The 21,083-nt window shown below is 45.8% G+C and overlaps 1 protein-coding gene across 1 annotated transcript; it reads left to right on the top strand.

Moving 5' to 3' along the window:
• Positions 1–5,591: 5,591 nt before the first annotated feature.
• LOC115076104 (fish-egg lectin-like) lies at positions 5,592–20,534 on the top strand. The gene is made up of 4 exons (XM_029577220.1): positions 5,592–5,740; positions 14,797–15,024; positions 15,228–15,567; positions 19,698–20,534. The coding sequence occupies exons 1-4, from the start codon at positions 5,674–5,676 to the stop codon at positions 19,843–19,845; spliced, it is 783 nt and encodes a 260-aa protein (XP_029433080.1). The 5' UTR covers positions 5,592–5,673; the 3' UTR covers positions 19,846–20,534.
• Positions 20,535–21,083: the final 549 nt, after the last annotated feature.

Genomic DNA, 21,083 nt, shown 5'->3' with positions numbered 1-21,083 from the left:
GCACCACTCTTGAAGAATAGTAGGAACAAGAAGCCGTTTGTGATTTCAGATAAGTATTATGTGAAAAATGAATAAGGAAACATAATTTAGTAAATTGTAGAAAGTTTTGAAGTAATGTTTTTAAGAGTAAATAAAATAAAAATTATGGAAGTTAGGAGAAATGAAAATGGGAATAAGAATATGATGTGAATGAGATGCTCTAATATATGATACTGGTTGAAGCTCATTGTGGGCAAGAGCCTGTGGATTATTCCATTGGGAGCACAATTTTTCTGATACTGATTTCCCATAGTTTTTAATTGAGTAATTCTCGCCCTCATAGGTGAATTGTTTAATGAGAAACATTAAATACACAGGAGGTAGTGCATGCAAATAACTGTCATGCATATACATTAGAGATATCCTGAAAACCTGACTGGCTGGGGGAGCCCTATGGACCTGTTTGAGCACTTTTGATTTATATCATGCTTTTCCAGCAGAGGAGTTCAGTGCATATTACAGAAAGTTAAGTAGATACATAATGCACATAATAAATATAAGATATAATATATATAAGGCAATAGATAAATCAAATATAAAATATAAAGAGTGTACAATGGTGCCAGACACAGTATACCAAGTACAAAGAACTATCAGAGTTATGACAATAGGAGCAAGAGTTTAGTGCCAACAGCCTCAAAGTTGAAATTTTGGGGTAGTTTCTATATTGAGGTGCCATGGATTCCTGGATTGGGCTGGTAGATCAGGGGAAGAGGTGACGGCTATATGAAGGGACCTGAGTGAGGGCAGGTGCAACAATGGCAGACAAAACCCTGAGTCAAGGAATCAGGTTTTCTTTTGGGGTACATGAAGGAAACTCAGTGAGGGCAGAGTTTATGGGATGGCTCGAGCTGCATGGGAAGTGGAAAAGCTTTGTTACGAATCGGGGGTGTTTAGTGTGCCCTTGGGCCTCAGCCCAGGCCCAGACCTTCAGGGCCGAGCCAAGGGTTGACGGCATGCTCCCGCATGGCTGACGGTCTTACCCTCTGCCAGGCTGGCAAGCTCCCATGGCCAACAACAGATGATGTTGGAATGTGAATGGTCCTCCGACCATTCCGAGCCCTTTCGGACCTGCCGCTTGATCGGCATTGGAGCAGCAGGCCTGGCCTGAGGTTGAGGGCAGATGGACATGACAGCAGGATCGATGCAACAGCATCGCAGATGAAGACATGACACCAGGATCGATGCAACGGCATCGAGGACGAAGACTTGACACCAAGGCTGATGCGAAGACATCATGGACCAGTGGTCGATGCGATGGCATCCCGGACCAGGGTCGATGCGATGACATCAGGAACAAAACATGACACCAAGAGTGATGCAACGGCATCCAGGACGAGACGAGGAACTGACGAAGTCCAGACGAGAAGAGAAGCTGAGCAGAAGGACATTGGCACTGTCTCTCAGGGCGCCCTACTCAGCCCACCCGCGGGACTAAGTCACGGACCACCCTGTCCCACTGCGCACCCTACACAGCCTGAGGAGGCTGGTTGCGGACCACCCTGAGAACAGGACGAGCGCAGGGAAGGATCCAGTCGAAGCAGAATCCAACGACGGAGCCGGTGTCGTCCGAAGCTCCACCCACGGCTGGCAGGACATGACGGCTCAGGAGCACAGGACAACAGTCCACCTGTAGGCCAGTCCACGCTCAGGCACACATCATCCGAGGGACCCCCGGCCTAACAGGTATCAGAAGGCTCAAGGGCGCTGAAGACGAAGACGCAGGAACAGGACATCAAGGAACCAGGAACAACAGGAACAGAAGGTCAAGACGAGACACCAGGACACCTGGACGGGGACCTCAGGCAACGAAGACATAACTTGACGTAGCGAGACAACAAAAACTCCATGGAGAAGACGAAGAAGACCTGACGGAGCTCTGGCAGGCGGAAGCCTCCAGAGTGAAGCAACTCCGATGCAAGGCAAGGAACAGACTGATGAAGCAGCCCTTTATAGGGTTAAAGTAGGAAGTCCCATTGAAGGTGGGGCCAGCTCACTTCCTGTGCCTGGCCCTTTAAAGCAGGGAGAGAGTTGCGGGCCGGCACCTAAGAAGCAGCAGGAGCAGGGGCTGTGCAGGACCGTGGACAGCGGCCTGCACAGCGTCTGTGCGTATAGACGCAGGCAGGGCCTGAGGAGCAGGCCCTGACGTCGGCAGCGGCTCCAGCCACTGCGGGGAGCCCCGGGGACAGCTCCAGCTGCCGGATGGAACCGGGGCTTGCAGCCTAGCGCCGCAAAGATGGAAATCGCTTCGGGGGCGGTCCCAGCCCTGTGGAGAGAAGCAGGAAGGGCCGCGGTTTCCGGCTGCGGAAGAGATGAAGATCCAGGGCGGCCTCCGGGCCGCTTGGGGCAAGCGAGACCGCGGCTCCAGCCGCGTTGGAGGCCCGACGGCAGCGTCTTGCCACGTCGGGTGAAGAAGGGCAGCGTGGTAAGTGAGTCTGCTCACGGGGAATCCCGCGGGCAGCAGAGTTCATAACAAGCTTCATTGAAGAGCCAGGTTGTCACCAGTATCCTGCAGGAAAGGAGATCCGGGGCTAGTGTGATGCAAAGCGGTAGGAGTTCCTGAGTGTTGGAGCAGCTTCTGGGAAGGTCTCCTTTCTGGTGCATGTGAGGCACGTTGTTTTGGGAGCTGGCATGACCCGTTGTACTTGAGGTAGAGAGCACAGTGTGTTCAGGAAAGGAGCCTTGGTGGTACTTTGGTGTTGCTCTTTATCATGGAGAGTCATCTACTTACCGTACCTGAATGTAACACACCTTGGGCCACCAAGAAAAAAGGGTGAGGTAAATATACAATAAAATAAAATAAAAATAAATCTCTTGTACAGTTCAAAAGGCAATGTTTAAATTACTAATGGTTCGTCAACTAAACCCTTATTTGGCCCTGACTGATTTAAAAAAATTAGTGCTTTGGTGCTCTCTTGTATGGATTACTGTAAGTCCCTTTTAATGGGTCTTTCTAGTAAAAGTTTCAACAGATTACAGTGATTCACAATGTGGTTGCCAGGGTAGTGGTAGGCTGTATCGTCAGGAGCCATATTTCTCCAGCTTTGAGTTACTTACATTGACTTCCTTCCTCATTTGTATGCAGTTTAAAATGCTCTGCCTCACCTTTAAGACCATGAATGGCCTGGGCCCCGGTTACTTGACTGAAAGGTTAAGCTGTGCACCCCGAGGCATTGTTATAGATCTGCCAGAGATGGTCTCACTTAAAGAATTCAGACTGGTCGGATCAAGGACCTGTGCTTTTTTGTGTGCTGCTCCTATTTTATGGAATCTCTTACCATAGCATGTTAAGTTAGAGAAAGATTATTTAAGGTTTAAGAGATTTGTAAGACAGAAATGGTTAGGGGTGCTTTTCCTGACACCTAATTTGGACATAGTGGGTATTGTGTGCTTTTTACGTTATGTTTTTAGCTTAATACTAATATCTGAATGGCCCTTATATGGTATGTTTTTAGTATTGTATTTTATTGACACTAATGAAAAGTCCGGGTATTACTTGGGGTATTTTGGTCTATAACAGCCTGTGTGTATGCCTATGCCTGTGTGTGGATGTTTCTCCCAGTCTGTGTGGGTGCCTGTGCCTGCTTATGTGTGTGTGTGTGTGGGAGAGCCTGTGCCTCTACGTGTGTGCTTATGGGGGGGGGGGGCCCTATGTCTGTGCCTCTGAGTGTGTTTGCATGTGAGTGTGCAAGCCTGTGTGCATATGTGAGCCAGTGTGTGGGAGTTTGTGCACACATTTGCAAGCTTATGCATGCTTCCACAAGTTTCTTTGCACTTCTACTTGCTTGCATGTGCATGCTGGAGTGTGCTTGCATGCACTTATGCAAGCTGGCTTGTGGCTGGTGTGAGCCTGTGTCCGCCTATGTGTACGTGCCTATGTCTGCCTGTCCCTGTATGTAGGAGCTTGAGAGACCGTGCTTCACAGTCACTGTGATTGATATGACTGACTGACTAATACAATCCATTTATATGCATATTAGATTGTATATTGTCTAGAGTTTTGTTTTTTTTAAATAGGCATTTCAGAAATTTAAATACATAAGCGGAAATGGGGCTGTAACAGAATGGAAGATGATACTGGGGATGGGTGTGAAGGAGTGTGGCTCACTCCAGTGGTTTCTGATCATAGTCACTTTAATTCTATCAATAAAGAGATGCAAACCTTCTTAAGTAGTGTGCGTATGTGTGGCTTGGGGCCACATGAAACTTCAGTCTCTATTTCCTAGGGATGTGAATCGTTTTTTTATGATTTAAAAAAAATCGTCAGATATTTTTTAAATCTTCAAAAATCGTTAGAGTGCGTGAAACAATAGAAATTCCCCTGATTTATTGTGAAAAATCGTTAATGGGGTTAGTGTCCACTAACGGGAGTTATTTGGGGGGAGGGCGGGAAAACTGGCACACCAAAACTCCTCCTAAACCCACCCCGACCCTTTAAAACTAATTCCTTACCTTCCCCCACCCTCCCGAACCCCGCCAAAACCTTTTAGAAATACCTGGTGATCTACTGGGAGTCCTGGGAGCGATCTCCCGCTCTCGGGCCATCGGCTGCCATTAATAAAAATGGCGCCGACGGCCCAATTTAAAAAACCCACCCCTGACCCTTTACAAATGACCCCTTTGCTTCCCCCACCCCCCAAAAACCTTTACATGTACCTGGTGGTCTAGCGGGGGGTCCGGGATCCATCCCTGCACTCATACCCTCAGTGCTGACTGGTTTCAAAATGGCGCCATGGCCGATGGCCATGTGACAGGGGCTGCCAAATGGCACCTGTAGCCCTGTGACATAGTAGGTCAAGTGGCTATCGCGCCATTTGATACCGGCACAGAGGGTATGAGTGCAGGGATGGCTCCGGACCCCCCCCCCCCCCCGCTAGACCACCAGGTACATGTGAAAGGTTTTGGGGGGGTTCGGGAGGGTGGGGGAAGCTAACGGGTCAATTTTAAAGGGTCGGGTGGGTTGTTTTTTTTATCTGCTCGGGCCTCACTAAAAAAAAAATTAGTGATGTGAATCTCTACCGATCAGATTTTGTTCTCCCTCCAGCCGAACACGATTCACTGTTTCCTATCTGAAGGCTGCACTTCTGATTTGTGCATTCTTAGTTGTCTCCTGGAAATCATTTATTAATCCAGAAAATTCACACTTTGGGGAACATAAGAGCTCTGATGTGTAACTTTTCAGCTTGTCCTCAGTATGATGCAATTAGAAGGCAGTGGTTTTCTCTATCAAGGTTAATAGGCAGTATCATGGAGGGGAAGGGATGTGATTTTGGCTCCTTTTGTCAATTTAGAGTTTCCCATGTCAGAATTTCATATTTCAGATCTGGCAACACTGTTGTGCAAGAAGGATTATGAGTGTGTGTGCTTTCAGATAGTGCTGAGCCTCTTATCGTGGGTGTGTCACTTCTGAGTGGGCTCTATTGTCTTGACAATGCTTACAAAAGGTTATGTCAGCATTTCACAAATCCCTTGGAGAGGAGGAGGCCAAAGCATTATTGATTTTTTTTAGAGGAAAATCCTTTCATTCTTTCAGTGTTTGCAGTCACGGTATCGGCCCTTCTTGGGTGTCACTCAGGTGCAGTGTGTGTATATAAAGCCCTGCCCCAGCTTATGAAGGCATGAGTTAGAGCAAGGATGATGAAGATGAAGAGACTCCAGGTGTCCCTGCTGCTGCAGCTGCTTCTTATTGGACTGAACTCAGGTAAACAAAAGGGGAGGAAGGGGGAAATCCTGTTACAGAGGAAAGGTGCCCTGACTAAGGAATATCTGAGAACTAATCCCAGTCGTGCTTTGTGTGGCCCCAGGAAAGTCATTTTACCTGCCTGAGCCTCAGTTCTAATCCCGACTCTGTCACTGCCTCTGTGTGACACCAGGTGAGTTCCTTTATCTCCTGGTACTTTAATTTAATACTGTACCTCTCTCCCTTATTAATTAGGAATTAATTATAGCTTTCTCCTTTTACCCCACCATTCCTGTAGTTCAAACTGCAAATTAGTGAGAGCGATTTAAAAAGCCACCCACACCAGAGGCAGCTTTTCTGAAATGCATTTATTTATGGTTAAATATATTTTATTTTGGCAACATATGAGCATCCAAAGTCAAGGTACGTACACTCTGCTGCACCCCGACATCATAATCACCAAAGAACAAGCAACTAATATCTCCCACCCCCCAGCCCAGATCAGCTCAGAGGGAAAGGACAAAGAAAAAAGAAACATAATGTCCTGAGTGGCAACATCCATGTCAAATCATTCAAAATTAGATTCCTCGCTCGAGGGGTAGATGCTGCAAATAGAAATCCCAAATTTTCAGGAAAATCTGTGTTTTTTTTCTGGAAAATCCAATTGTTCTGGCATATTCTCTCCAATTGGCAATATGAAAGAGCAGGTTCTTCAGTTGACCGATAGTGGGGGATCCCCTGATGTCCATTTTTGTAGAATGCATTTTTTTGCCAATAAAAACGCTTTTAGGCACCATAGTTTTGTATGGCTCGATGAGAAAGTATAAGTGCAGAAATCATCAAATAAAAACACCTTAACATCTAAGGCAAATGACATACCCGTTACTTGTAACCATGACTGCATCTCCCTCCAGTAGGCTTGAATGCACTCACATTCCCAAAAACCGTCTCAATGACCCCACCTCAAGATGGCATTTCAGACAGATATCAGAAGGCACCAAGTGACAATTAAACGCTTGAGATCGAGAATAAAATACCGTAAAAGAAACTTAAACTGAATTTCCCTCAACAGAACATTAATAGTAATACGACGTACTTTAGAAAGACAGTAGGCAATGTAATCCCCCAAAAGGCTCAGATGGATCTCCCTATTCCACCCTGACACCACTTGCTCATAACCCGGACCCTTCTAAGGGTTCTGTAACAGTTTATACCAAAAGGAAATGGAGTGACGATCAGGGTCATCTATATCAAACAGTTCAGGTTGCATGTCCCTTTGGTCGCCTTGTAAAGCCTTAAGATCTAGAGACTTGAGATAATGGGACAGTTGGTGGTAAGAAAACTGTAGTCTCATGGAAATGGCAAATTTAGAACAGAGGTCTATGTACGGCACAACCGAGCCATCTTCCATGAGAACCTGCTGTATGATGTGAATCCCCTTGTGAGCCCAATCCCTAAAAGGGTGAGAGTGAGACCTCGGACTAAAATCAGCATTCCCAATAATAGGCAAAAAATGAGAAACCCTATCATCAGCATTAATAAGCCTACAATACCAGTGGCATGCTTTGATAATGGGAACTATAAGCACACTGCGCTGACGGTGAGGTGGTAGAGCCAAATGCAAGCGATGTAAGACATAACGCAGCTCCTGGGGAGCCACCAAGCCCAGTTACAAACTCAAGGGGGGGAAAAAAGCGGTTCCCATTAACCAGTCCCCTACATGGTGCATATTACACGCCACGTTATGGTACCTCATATTTGCTAGACCCAGTTCCCCATCATCTCGATGCCTCATTAAACAAGTCAAATGTAGCCTTGGCCGAGTCCTATGCCACAAGAAATTACACATTTGCCTCTCAATGCCAGCTACCTCCCCTCTTGTCAACCAGCACAGCATCATTTGAAAAAGTTAAAGCCATCGTGGAAGAATTGACATTTGATATCAATTCACCCACCCCAATATGGAGGGGGGAGATCTAGCCAAGAATCCAAAAGTTTAGATCCCATTACATCCCATTACAATCCGTGGAGCCTCCCTGTAGAGCATGATCCCCAAATATTTAAAAGAATCATGAACCCACTTAAAGGGGAAAATGGGACCCACACAAGTTCTGTACATCATCCATCATCTGTAAGGACTCCGTTTTACCTAAATTAAGTTTAAACCCAGGCAAAGACCCATAAGTCTGGAATTCCACAAACAGGACTGGCAGAGACATGGTCGCATCCATAATATGAACCAAGATATCATCAGCAAACGCTGAAAGCTTAAACTCCTGCTCAATACCCTGCCCCAAAAGATACACCCCGAATAGTTACATTATTCCTGATCCTTATTAATAAGGTGCCAAAGTAAGAAGAAACAAAAGCAGGGAGAGGGGAAGCCCTTCCGAGTACCACTTTTTAACTCTAAACTTTCCGAAGGAGCTCCATTCACCAAATAGACGCGGTTGGATGAGTATACTATACAGCAGCTTTACCACCTCACAAAAATATCCATCAATACCCATGGCCGTTAACACCTCCCACATAAACTATCAGTTAACCCTATCGAATGCCTTTTCGGTGTCAAACTAATAGAAGGAAGGGCAAATGATTTAATTTACTATATTACATAGTGGCTATCACTTTCCGGATATTAAGCACAGAATTCCTCCCTCTAACAAACCCTATCTGGTCATCTCCAATTAATCCTGGCAAGAAACAAGACAACCTATCTGCCATAATCTTTACCAATAGCTTAATTCAAAATTGAGAAGGGAGATAAGTTGGTACGAGCCAGGTAGCAAGGGATCACGACCCTGCTTAGGTAGAACCACAATGTAAGCTAAATTAGGGGCCAAGGGAATGTCCTTTCGCAATTATTTCCTCATACATGTCCCCCAAGGATAAAAGAATTTTACCACCCCATTAACTTAAAAATTCCCCTGAGAACCCATTGGGGCTGGGCGCTTTCAATATGGGGCCTACTGAATTGCCCACTATATCTCCTCCGGTTTAACTGGTGCATTCAGCTTTTCTTTTCTGAGTACCCTGGAACCTTGGCAAGGTAATTTCTCCTAGATATTTAACAATATCCGTGCGCTCTACATGGGAACTGCTGTACAACTTCTCATAGAAAGATCGAAACATGACACTGATATCCTTGAGTTTTTGAGCACCCCGGATTCCTCCTTCAAGGCCTTGATATATCTCTGGACCTCCCATCGCTTCATTAAATTAGTTAGCATCCTGCCAATCTTATGATCATATTGATAAAATCTTGCTTTATAATACAGCAATGATTTCTGAACACGTTTATGTAAAAGGAAATTTAATGTAGCTTGTACCACCACAAAACACTGTTTATGAACAGGGGTCACCTGGGCCTCATAAGCCCTCTTTGCCTTTCATAATTGAGTTTCCAATAATAAAAAAAGTTTTGATATGACTTTCCTCTGGGAAGCTATGTAAGATATGTCTCTCCATAAAACTGCTTTAGCCGCTTCCCAGAAAAGGGCTGGGATTACCCTATGAACCTCATTATGCCGTTCATATCCTCCCATTTTTTGTGTAGATAATCTTTAAATCCCTGATCAGTATACAAATATCTAGGGAACTGCCATAAGAAAGGTACATCAGTGGGACGAAACCCCTCTAGATCAAGCCACAGCATAGCATGGTCTGACACCTCCAGGGACCGATCTCAACAAGTGTAACTCTAGAAAAAGTAGAAAACCCCAGTGAGCAAGTAATCGAGACGGGAATGGGAACCATGCGCCCTAAAGGATGTGCGTGTACTCCCTAATTTCAGGGTGTAAAACTCGCCATAGATCAAGTAAATCTAAGGCGTTACAGATATAAGAAACTCCCTTGGCAGAGCAATCCCCACGCAGGCCACACCCCAAAGAACGATCAAGCTTGGGGTTGTGTATGCAGTCGAAATCCCCACCCAGAAAAAATACACCCTTCAGCTTTATCAGCAAGCAATTTAGCAAGGTTCATGAAAAACAATGTTGATACACATTTGGGCCATAAACATTACAGATAGTGACCGTTTTGACCAAACAGCTTGCCAAAACTATTAAATAACGAACACCCGGATCAGTGATCACTTGAATCAATTGAAAGCAACCTGTTTCCCTATCAATATGGTGATTCCAGATTTCTTGGATTCCGCCTGGGAAGAATAGACCTTCTCCGAGCCACCCGTCGGAGCTTTGCATGCTCCTTCTCATCCAACAGAGTTTCTTGCAGCATAACAATAAGTATATGCTGCCTTCGTAAAATTTTCAACACTTTATTAGCCACCGACCCCAAACACGAGACATTCCAAGTGGCCACTCTTACTAAAGGTTGCTGTGGGCGACTAATTAGCCAGGGACCATATCAGGACATGCAGGCAGCATTTCCCATATCACAACCCATGCCTCCCAGCCTAAGTCCAGTCCACTGAAAACGTATCACCCAGGTCATACAGTAACTAAACCCCTCGAAATCATCAGTTTACCCCATCCCAAGTCAACCCCTCACCCCTTGTGCCTTATGTTCCTCCACACTCCAGCCATGATCCTCACACAAAGTAGGACAAGAGACCAGCCGTCGAGCATGGAGATCCCCCACCTCCCAACACATCAAACAAAAATCGGCAGAATGCATAACATAAAACAATTGAAAATGGAAGAAAAGATAATGCCAAGGATATACAGCGCACAATCTCAGCTCCTGGAGATCAAAAACAAAATAACCTCCCTGGGGGCCAAATATTATTGGGCAAAAGGAAGCTGAGTCAATCACTGGCAGTCTGACTTCCAAAAACCACATAGCTGAATCTTCCAGCGCATCAGCTTGCCAACTGAGACCATAGGCCATGGGCAGCCCAACCAACAAAAAGAACCTAATTTACCACTGAGCTGTATAAAACACCAGAAAGAATCTGTTGTTGAAACTAAGCCCAGCACATTGCAACCGCCAGAAGCCTTTTATCAACCAACCCGGGCTTCAGACATCGTGGTGAGGAATGCGGTGGCAGCATCCATTGACTCACAAATAGTCACAGTGCTATTATAGGTGATCTAAGCTTAGCTGGAAACTGCAGTGCGAATGGTACTTTTTTTTTCCACGAGTTGGGTGCAGATCGGTGCAAAAGCTTTGCACTTGGCTGCCACCTGTGCCGAATAATCCTGAAAAATCAAAACTGTTGCGCCTTCATAATCACGTTTCCGATGTCTATGATAGGCTTGCAATATCTCCATCTTATGAGCTGAATTCAGCAGCTTAGCAATCACAGGCCGTGGGGATGTGTTTTTTTGCAAAAGGAACGGCTCTAAACGTCAGGCCCGCTCTACTCTGAACTTGCCATCCTTCACTCCGATCTGCAGCGCTCAGGGCAGACAGTCCTCTAAAATGTCAATAAGAGCAGACTGGCTAATACTCTCAGGGATGCCAATAAATCTTAAGATCCCTTCTCAACCGGTTCTCTAGGTCGCCTAGTTTCTGAGACTGTGTGACCCAGTCAGCCTTAAGCGAGGCCACCTCCGTCTCCAGGGCCTGCATGCAATCTTTTCGCTGCAGACACTTTCGTCTACACCTCATGCATCTGCTTAACCATCTCCATCAGAAGAAAAAAGACTTCATCGAACTTTGCAATAAACTTTGTCAAATTTTAGATTCTAATGCGGCCACGACTGCAGCCAATACCTCCAATCCATTAGCTTCCCGTCGCTGCCGGAGATGGCGGCGCGTTGAGCGAAGTCGCCATCTTGGATCCCGCTAACTTCAGCTTGTCCGCTCGCGGCGCTGGCCAGTTTAGAGGCCATAAACAAAGGTGGATAAATAGCGAAGAAAGAAACGGCCAAATTGCATGGTAGTTGAAGACTGAGCTAGGCGAAAATGAGAAAAAAAAATCACCGCAGGGAACCGTTTAAAATAAAAAGAATGCGAGGTGGGGATCCGGAGCTAGGCAGGCATGTGACCTTACTCCACCATCGCGTCACGTGGTCCTCTTGCAATATTTATAACTGTGATTGGTATAATTTGGGATTGAAATCTTAGCCAGCTGATAACCATCAGAAACTTTCACCTGTTTATTTACATAATTATTTCCACACATGGGGATTAATTTGGAGAGAGAAAGCTTGATAAAGCTGTACCTCATGAATCCTGAAGAGGAGCACAGTTGTTAAACACAAGAGGGTTGGTGTGAAGGGGCAGGAGGCCTCCCATTTATTCTCAGAGGGCTAGAAAGAAAGGCTCAGCAAACCAGGGCTTGTTCCAGTATAAGGAGCAGGGGCGGAGTGCAGGAAAATATCCGCTTGGGGGATTTTTTCAAAACTGGCCCTTGGTGGTATCTGGCTTCTTCATGTCAAAACAAGCCACAAACATCTAATAATTTTAAAAGGTCACTTAAATTTGTTCTAATATTTGCAAATACCACTAAAATATTTCAAAAATAGTAGACACGTGAAATAACACCCAAAATTTAAATAGGATTAAAAAATGTCCAGCTCTCCCATACCGTAAATAAAGTAATACCAGGATCTTTTGATTTCTACTCACCCAGAGACTGTTTGTGGATTTGGGGGAAGGGGGCCACACAATCTTTATCCTCTGTCTCTCCCCTTCACACGCATAGGCACTCTCTCTCTCTCATACATGCATGAAGGTGCCTCTCTCTCTCATACAAACATGCAGGCGCTCTCTCTCTCAACATATGTAGGCTCTCTCTCTGTCTCTCATACACACATTCAGGCTCACACACAGGCTCTCTCTCTCATAACACTCATGCAGGCACTCTGTCGCCTCAACACATGCAGGCACTCTGTCTCTTGCACATATGTAGGCTCTTTCTTTCATACACATGTAAGTAAGTGCTCTCTATCTCATACACTCATGCAGGCTCTGTCTCTCATGCACACATGCAGGTTCTCCCATCTTATGCACACATGCAGGTTCTTCCTTCTCTCTCATGCACACACAGGCACTCTCCCTCATGCATGCACACATGCAGGTTCTTTCTTTCATACACACAGACCAACAGATGCTCTCTGTCATACACACATACCTTAGGCCTCCTCCTTTCTGCTGGGCCTTGGCAATGCCAGCGCTGCTCCTTATTTACTGCTGGGGGCAGGTGGGAGGAGGTCAATGCTCCTGGTGGCCCTGAAACCACCAGAAGCGTCATTCTTCCTTCTCTTCGGGCCACAGCAGGTAGAGCTCCTTCGCGGCCCTGCTGAGCCTTTCATCGAACCATGGCAGTTTGAGCTCCTTTGTGGCCCCACGGAGCCCTTTATCCAGTTGAGGCAGTTTGAGCTGTGTTGCATCCCGCCAAGCGCTTCTTCCAGCAGCAGCGAGTTGCGCTCTGTCGCAGCCTGCCTCAGCAGACCATGTGACCAGTGTGACCGGCCCACCAGGGGATGCCTGATCCCCGATAGGCCAATCTGCCACTGATAAGAACCTTTTCCACAATGTTGAAACCGCACATCTATTGCCTAAAAATATAGGGCCTGATTTACAAAAAGGAAAGAATTTATTGAAAAGTCCCAACAAAGCAACAAGATAAGAACTCTGATCCTCAAAATCGATTCACAGGAACAAAAAAATGTAGCAAAGGCAGTTAAGATTGAATTTTCAATCACTCAGTCTTTTTGAGTAATAACTCCTTCCTTCAAAGTAATTGTTTGTCCTGCTCCAAAGACCTAGGGACCTTGCATTAGACCAACTACCTAATTCAAACACATCTACTAGGACTTCCCTAGTTAGTACCTCTCTGCCTTTGGGAGAAATCTGAACGTGGATGATAAATCAGGGGTCTTCAACACTTCCAAACACCAACCAACTTCTCTAAGTTAGGGCTTCTCTTCAGCTCTCTCCACTCCTCCCCTCAGTGCTTATGGAAGCACCTTTTATACCATTTCATCAAACCCTTCCTCTTTGGGGGAATGACACCTCCTACTATCACCTAGCACTAGCTCTACACTTCCATGTATCCTTCCAAGGATCTTGCACTTTGCAGAGCGCTCTGGAAACAGAACTCTCAGTCCTTCTGTTGACCCCCTTAGAGAGGAGGAGTCCTTCAGAAATGCTTTCTAGTGACCATAGCCAGGGTTACAGACATGTAACAGTACGAGTGAAATCAGATTCTCTGTATATGTTTACCTGCCCTGCATGAAGGAGCTCTGGGGGCAGGGAAAAGGATTTACACGCATACGTTTGCAAGGAGAAACTTATACCTCATCGAGCAGGGGGAACCTTTCTGTGTGTAAGTCCATGTATAGAACACCAAACCCATGAATATTCAAAGCCCAGTTAGGTGCTTAAGTTCATTTTGCAAATTGGGTCAAAAATCTCCAAGTACAAGAACCTTCAGACTTTAGCCCTACAGCGGTTATTTGAAAATGACCCCCAGTGTTCTGGGAGGGAAACATCTTCACAGAACATTTTGGCAGGCAAAGAAATGAGCAGGAAGCAGTGCAGGACTTAAATTTTACCTTTATCGACAAACGTCTCCTGGCACTTTCTGCTCAGGCTTTGCACGTGCATAATTTGTTTTATTCAGAGGAAGTTGCAGGAAATGGAACTCTCTCCCCTCTTTAACCCTACTTCCCCTGCCACCGAGGGAGTACCTTTATTAATAAAGCTAGATCCTCCATCCCCTTACTCCCTGGAAATCTCGTAGTCCTGTCTCCTAAGGGACACCTTGTTACTGCATTATTTCAGTCAGTCCCCATCAATCTCCTCCTCTCTCAGCGTACCCTCCTTGAATTTCCCCTTATACTTAGTATTTAAATGTACAAGAATTTTATTAGAAATTGATTGTAATCTGCCTTGAGACCTGCTTGGTTTATGCAGAATATCAAATGCTTGCAACTAAATAAATAAATAACTCAAGGGCAAAAGTTAGGTTGTTTCATAATGGTTGCTGGCTTGCAGGCTTGGTACTCTTGTTTTTTTATTCCTGACTTTTGAATTGGGCTCCTCATCTCACTGTGGAAGTGCCTGATGGATCATGGCAGATATTCAGCTCACTTTCCATGGGGTGGGAGAGCCCATGAGTCAATGCCTGGCTAATCTTCTTTTCTCCTCTCTCCCTATTCCAGCTGATCCCTGTACTGAGATTCCTGGGAGTCTGAAGCAGATCGATGTTAGCAATGGCCAGGTCTTTGGTGTGAACAGTGCTGACCAGATATACACGTTGTACGAGAACAGCTGGACACAGATTAAAGGTTCTCTGAAGCATATCTCAGTGGGCCCTGCTGGCATCTGGGGTGTGAACAGTGGTGACAACATCTACCGACTGGTGGCAGGCAACTGGGTCCAGATGCCAGGTAAATCCTCACCAGGAAAGAGTCTGGAGAAACATAGACCATGATGGCAGATTAGGACTGTAAAGCCCATCTAATCTGCCTAGTTTGTTTCCTGTTGCAATATCATAGATCCCAGCTGATCTCTGGGTTTCTCTTGACTGTCAGTGTGGCAAAGATAAAGGTCTTTCTAACACGAGGTTCTCATCTTCCCTTTCCTTTCCCAGGGGCTCTCAAGCAAATAGATGCAGGCGGGGATCAGTTCATCTCTGGTGTGAATGCACAAGATGATATTTTCTGCCTCAGCAAGTCTGGGACCATTCCTGCAAAATACCAGACGACACCACCCTGGGAGAACTTGGAAGGGAAGCTGAAGTACCACACTTGTGGCTCGCTGAGCTGCTGGGGCGTCAACTCCAACGATGACATATTTTACCGCTGGGGATCCACATCAGATTCGTGCAAGGGCTCTCGCTGGCAGCAGGTGGAAGGAAAGCTGTCAATGATTGAGGTTGGGACAGAAGGCACCGTCTACGGGGCGAATGCCCAGGGCAGTGTTTTTCGCAGGTAAGAAGGAAAGCTGCCCTTTTTGGGGAGATCCTGGGCGGCTGTGTGGAAGTAGAGGTGTACCCTGAACTCCTTTCCCCAAGTACAGCACCGTGCATGCTCTGCTAGTGGGCAAATGCATGCAGGAGGGGCAGGTCTCCTGTATTCTCATGCACTGAAGAACAAAAAGTATAGGCCTCCTTTGCTCTCACACTGATCCTGAGTGATGTCAGATTCTCGGTGATATCTCAGGAGTGTGCCAGATACAATACATCAACTGCAAAGCAGATGAAGCCTGCAGATGGTACTCAGAAAGCCCAAGTTTGGATTGTGGAGTTCAAGGAGATGGGCAGGGAACGTCGGAGATGGGTGCAGAAGTGCAGGGCTGGGAGAGAAACAAAAGTTATAGTGTAGATGATGCCCCATCATATCCAAATTGGCAAAAATCATAAAACAGCATTTGCTAAATTCTGCAGCTTACAGAGAGGTCCATGGTCTAAAGGCTTTGTCTGGATCACTTTTGTTGGTTGTTAACCAGACATACCCTGATGTTTAAATTCCCACCCCCTTCCCCATTCTCCGCTCACTGGTTAAATCTTGCTAAGGCGAGTTATTGCCTGGAGAAAATGTATCTGCACAAAAAGAGAAGGTGCTGGGGTCATACCCAGGGTTACATTTTACTTTGGGTAACTGGCCGGACACATTGCTTTATTCAGATAACTTTAGGCAAGATATTCAGCCAATGCCCATTCATGCTGAATATCCAGATAAGTGAATTTGCCAATTTTTCCGTATGCGTGCCTTGTGGGCAATTTTGTAACGGCAGGAAAAGCTCTGTTTTACCCGCAGAAATTACTCTGAAGGTTCCCTCTACATAAAATAAAATTACAAACAACGGAAAAGAGCAATAACAAAGGCAAATCCCGGGTACTGGTGGTGATCAGGATTCCCTCTGCTCACACTGGGATGGAGACACCTAACCAGGGAGGGAGGTGGCTATAACAGACCCCCACCCCCGTGGCTAAATTTAGCTGCTGAAAATCTGGGCACTTTCAGGGGCAGGGTTGGTCCGGGGGGCAATTTAGGTGCCTAGCACTGGTTGACAGCACTAGGTGCCTGACTTTGGTATTTGGTACCCAGATTCAAGCTTTCCAACAGAGGTCTGAACCCAGGCAGCCCTAGTGAGCTCAGCATGAATATCCACCCATTACATTTCTGACCTGCTGCTCTGTCATGTTCTCCTCTTTCCCAGGATTACACTGAGTCTTTCCTGCTCATTCTTTGGTGTGAAGTCCTTGATTTTCTCTGCCAGCTTTGGGAAATGTGTATTTGCACAGAGCAGGAGAAATGCATTTCAGATTCTGTTTCTCCAGTGCTGCACTGCAGGCAGTGTCTGGCTTCTTGGAGTTTCCAGTTCAGTTTTTGTCTGCACATTTCTGTTTCTCATCAGGGCCAGCTTTGTGGCAAATTATCCCTGTCTTCCTACGCCCATTTTCTTACCTCTTTCCCTCCCTGCATTCTTCCCCCTTCTCCCACTTCCTCCAGGCATTCTGTCTCTCCTTACTCCCAGCATTTTCCCTCCTTCCTTCCATTCTCTTACACTTTTCCTCCTCTCCAAAACATTATCATCTTCCTTCCCCTTTCTTCCCACCCTCCAGGGATTCTTTCCCTTTCCATCCTGCCTGCCGAGTCCTGACTGTCCTAATTCTCCTCACTTGTGGCTGGCTTCCCCACTACAGGACTCTGAGTACAGAGAAGGGCAACCAAAATGATACAAGGGAAGGAACGATTCCCCTATGAGGAAAGGCTAAAAATGTTAAGACTCTTCAGTTTGGAGAAGTGATGGCTGACGGCAGATATGATAGAGGTCTATAAAATAATGAGTGGAGTGAATTAATTGGTTGTTTAGTCTTTCAAAGAGCACAAAGACTAGGGGATACAAAATGAAGTTAATAGGTAATACATTTAAAACTAATAAGAACATCTTTAATAAATGCATAATTAAAATCTGGAATTCATTGCTAGAGGATGTGGTAAAAGATGTTAGTATAGCTGCGTTTAAAAAAGGTTTGGACAAGTTCCTGGAGGAAAAGTCCATAAACTATTATTAAGGTGGAGTTGCAGAAATCCGCTGCTTATCCCTGGGATAAGCAGCTTGGAATCGTTCTACTCCTTGGGATCCTGCCGGGTATTTGTGACTTGGATTGGCCACTGTTGGAAACAGGATACTGGGCTTGATGGACCTTTGGTCTGACCCAGGATGTCAAATCTTATGTTCTTAAGAGTAACCTTTTGTGGATGGCTCCCCTTTTATTTTTTTCCTAGATTAACCTCCCTGTCCCCCATCTCCTACCAACCACTCATATTCTCAGCCAATCTACCACTCCTGACCCAATCACTGAGTCCACCTCCTTCCTACCTCAGTCTCTGCTCTCCTCACCCCTCCCTAAGTGCCAGCTCTTCCCCGTCCAATCTCTGAATCTCAGAATCCCAGCACTTCGCCTTCTTCCCCCACAATCCAAATAGTCCAGACCACCTCTCTTGTACAGTGTCTGATACCCTTGCTTTGGCCCTGTTTTTTCTATCTCAAAGTTGCCTTATAACTTCTCAGATTATGAAGTGAGATAACAGCATACATTTTTTCCTGAATGGCTGTGTCTCTCTCTTGGTTGCCTCCCAGCTCTCTCCAAGCTGTGTTCTTACTGCATGCGGAGAAAAGCTGAGCCTTCTCCATTCCTGCAGCACTTTCTTCTAAGGGCCACTCTACCTGAGCAGCAGCTTCCCATCCGAGCTGTCTCCTTAATGGTGCAGGAGTGGGCTGGTGGCATTTGAAGCACTGGAGAATCACTGCTGGCCCACCCTTGTGCCTTTAAGGGGGCAAATCTAATAAGACACTGCTACTCAGGCTGCTCAGTCCTTGAGAGAGAGAGAGAGGAGGTGCCCCTTTTACAGCCAGCTTACTGCTGCCACCTGCTGACCCACGGCAACTTGGGTCCGATGAAGACAGAAGCCACAGGTTGAGTCCAAAAACTAATTTATTTATTTATTTATAATCTTTTCTATACCGCTATTCGTAGCAACATCATATCGGTTTATACTATAACAGCAGGAGGAAATTACATTGAACAGGAGAGGGCTAAATGGGATTCATAGGAACAGTAAACTTAGCAAGGAAATGACAGAAAACCAATCAAGGACAACAGTTAGTATTGATAATGCACATAAATAATTATAGGAATAAGTATGATATAATTCTTTCAAAATAGTAAAAGGGATATGTACAGAGTTCAGCAAAAACTGGCATGTTAAGTAGATAGGGGAGGTGGAACTGGAATTGTAGGGGGAAGGCTTGTTTAAATAGCCAGGTCTTCAGGTTAGTTCGGAATTTGGAGGGATTTATCTGCTACACAGGGCAGTAGGGAAGAGGCAGGGGGAAACCAAACCTTGCTCTTGCAGCTCAGAAGGCTGAAATAGATTATTCCCTTGCCTTACATGTGCTACAGCTTTCTTTATTTTTCAAAGTTCCACATGAACACGTTTTCTGATTGAAACAAACTCCCAAACCAGGCTAACTACACAAAATTAGTGAATTAAATAAGAGCTTACATAACATTTAACAATAAAGAATAACTACCCATAGATTTAGAGAGAGTGCAGCCCTGCTTACCTCTCTACTCTCTTCTGGAGTCTCCCTGTGCAGTAACCTTGCACATTAAGCGGCAGAGTGGGAGGACAACATTGAAATTGACGCTGTTTCGTTGCACAATTTGATAGTTGCCCCTCGTCATCTGCTCGCAGTGGAAGCTTCCTCTCTCCACTCTCTGCAACACTGAAGCCAGGTCCCACCTCCCACTCTTCTGCACCAAACACAAGCTCTCAATGACACACTTCAGTTAGTAGAATTTGCTGGAATTCTATTGTGCATTTCATGCTTTGTTACTCTTTCACTGGCCACTGGGGTATTTCCTTTTGGGGGGGTAAGGGGCGGTAAGAGGGGGACCTCCATGCCTAGGGGTGCTGAAGAAGTTAATCTCGCCCTGGTCAGCAATGGGGTCCAGCCTCCCCTCCTACAAAAGGAGGAAAGCCAAGGAGGGTGAAAATTACAACTCTCCATCTTCAGCTACTTTAATCCTGTACTCTTCTCCTTCCAGAGAAGGCATCACTGACAACAACCCTATTGGGACCTCCTGGAGCCAGGTGGATTCCTGTGGCAACAACATCAAACATGTGTCTTTCGACCTGGGAAAGCTGTGGATGGTGACCACTGATGACAGGATCCTAACATGCAGTGCCTGCTGAGAGCTATCTCTTCCAAACCTGTAACCCATACCCCTCTTCCTCCCCTACTGAGAGAGACCTTTCCTGAACCTGTGACCTTTGCCCTGCTGAGTGACCTCTCCTGAACCTGTGAGCCTGCCGCCCTGCTGAGTGACCTCTTCTGAACCTGCAACCCCATTCTCTCCCTTTTCCTGTTCCAAAAGAAGTAACAACGTTCAGTAGTATCCTCTGCCTGTATTTCCATGTGCCTAAGATAAAAAGCTTCCTTCATGGATTCACATCCAGCTGCTTTTTTATAGTAACATGCCCTTTTTATTTCCATGGTATTGTTACACCTCTCTGACCTCCCTGGTTTTAACATGCACATCTGTATGGAGATGCAGCTATGTGGGCTGCTGTGGACAGGCCAAAGTGACCTTTATAGAGCCTCAGTCTTTCCATCAACCTCACAGGCATCAGGGCCCTGTCTTCCGCAGCAGCGCTGTCCCATGGGACTAGGATTAAAATTGTTAATTGGAGATAACTCAGTACTTGCATAAAAGGGGATTTAATTTGTAGTTTTTCCTGTGACAAGAGTGTAAGGAATAGGTTTGCAATCAGCTTTCTCTGCAGTTCTGGAAGGTGCCAGCAGAGGGCAGTGTCTTCCTATCATGTCTCTCTCTCTCTCTCTATTCCTTGATTGTTAATTTGAATAAAAGTTTCCTCATCTCCTGGTGTTTTTGTATCTAATTACTATTGTCTAGAGCTCAGATTCCACACACCTGCCCCCCAGGCCCACCACATGCAGCACACCTGCCGCACATCCAGCACACCTGTCCCTCGGCCCACATTAGCACACCTGTTTCTTTAATCTTACATTTAGCACACTTGGCCCACTTTTGTGAAGGCTCACTTAATATCCTCTAGGTCACTGGTGACTTTCAGTGTATACAATTTTTAATCACATCATAGTCTAACCTTGCTTCTTTCTCGCCCCTCGACACGGTCTCATCGCTTGACCCATTCTTGGTCATCAGATTCTGGGGAATTTCAGAGTTTCTTATAGAGCAGAACTGAGTTCAGTAAAATCACTCCTGCTAGAAGGGCAGCGCATTCTCCATCTGTAGTACTTTAACACGCTATGGCGCAGACGGTACACTCTTTAATCTGTCAGTGGAGGTGGATTTGAATGGGATATATTAGTAAATGCCCTGCCCCCAGTTTTGAGCACAACAGGAAGCCCCCTGCATGAGTTTATTCTAATCGGAGAGTGGCACTGC

Source organism: Rhinatrema bivittatum, chromosome 14 (assembly GCF_901001135.1).
Source record: "Rhinatrema bivittatum chromosome 14, aRhiBiv1.1, whole genome shotgun sequence".
Taxonomy (NCBI): Eukaryota; Metazoa; Chordata; class Amphibia; order Gymnophiona; family Rhinatrematidae; genus Rhinatrema; species Rhinatrema bivittatum.
This window is presented reverse-complemented; position numbering and strand designations above follow the sequence as displayed.

Coding starts and splice junctions, on each gene's coding strand:
- LOC115076104 (XM_029577220.1), top strand. CDS start 5,674: ATGATGAAGATGAAGAGACTCCAGGTGTCCCTGCTGCTGCAGCTGCTT. Junction 15,025..15,227: donor CAACTGGGTCCAGATGCCAG/GTAAATCCTCAC, acceptor TTCCTTTCCCAG/GGGCTCTCAAGCAAATAGAT. Junction 15,568..19,697: donor CAGGGCAGTGTTTTTCGCAG/GTAAGAAGGAAA, acceptor TTCTCCTTCCAG/AGAAGGCATCACTGACAACA.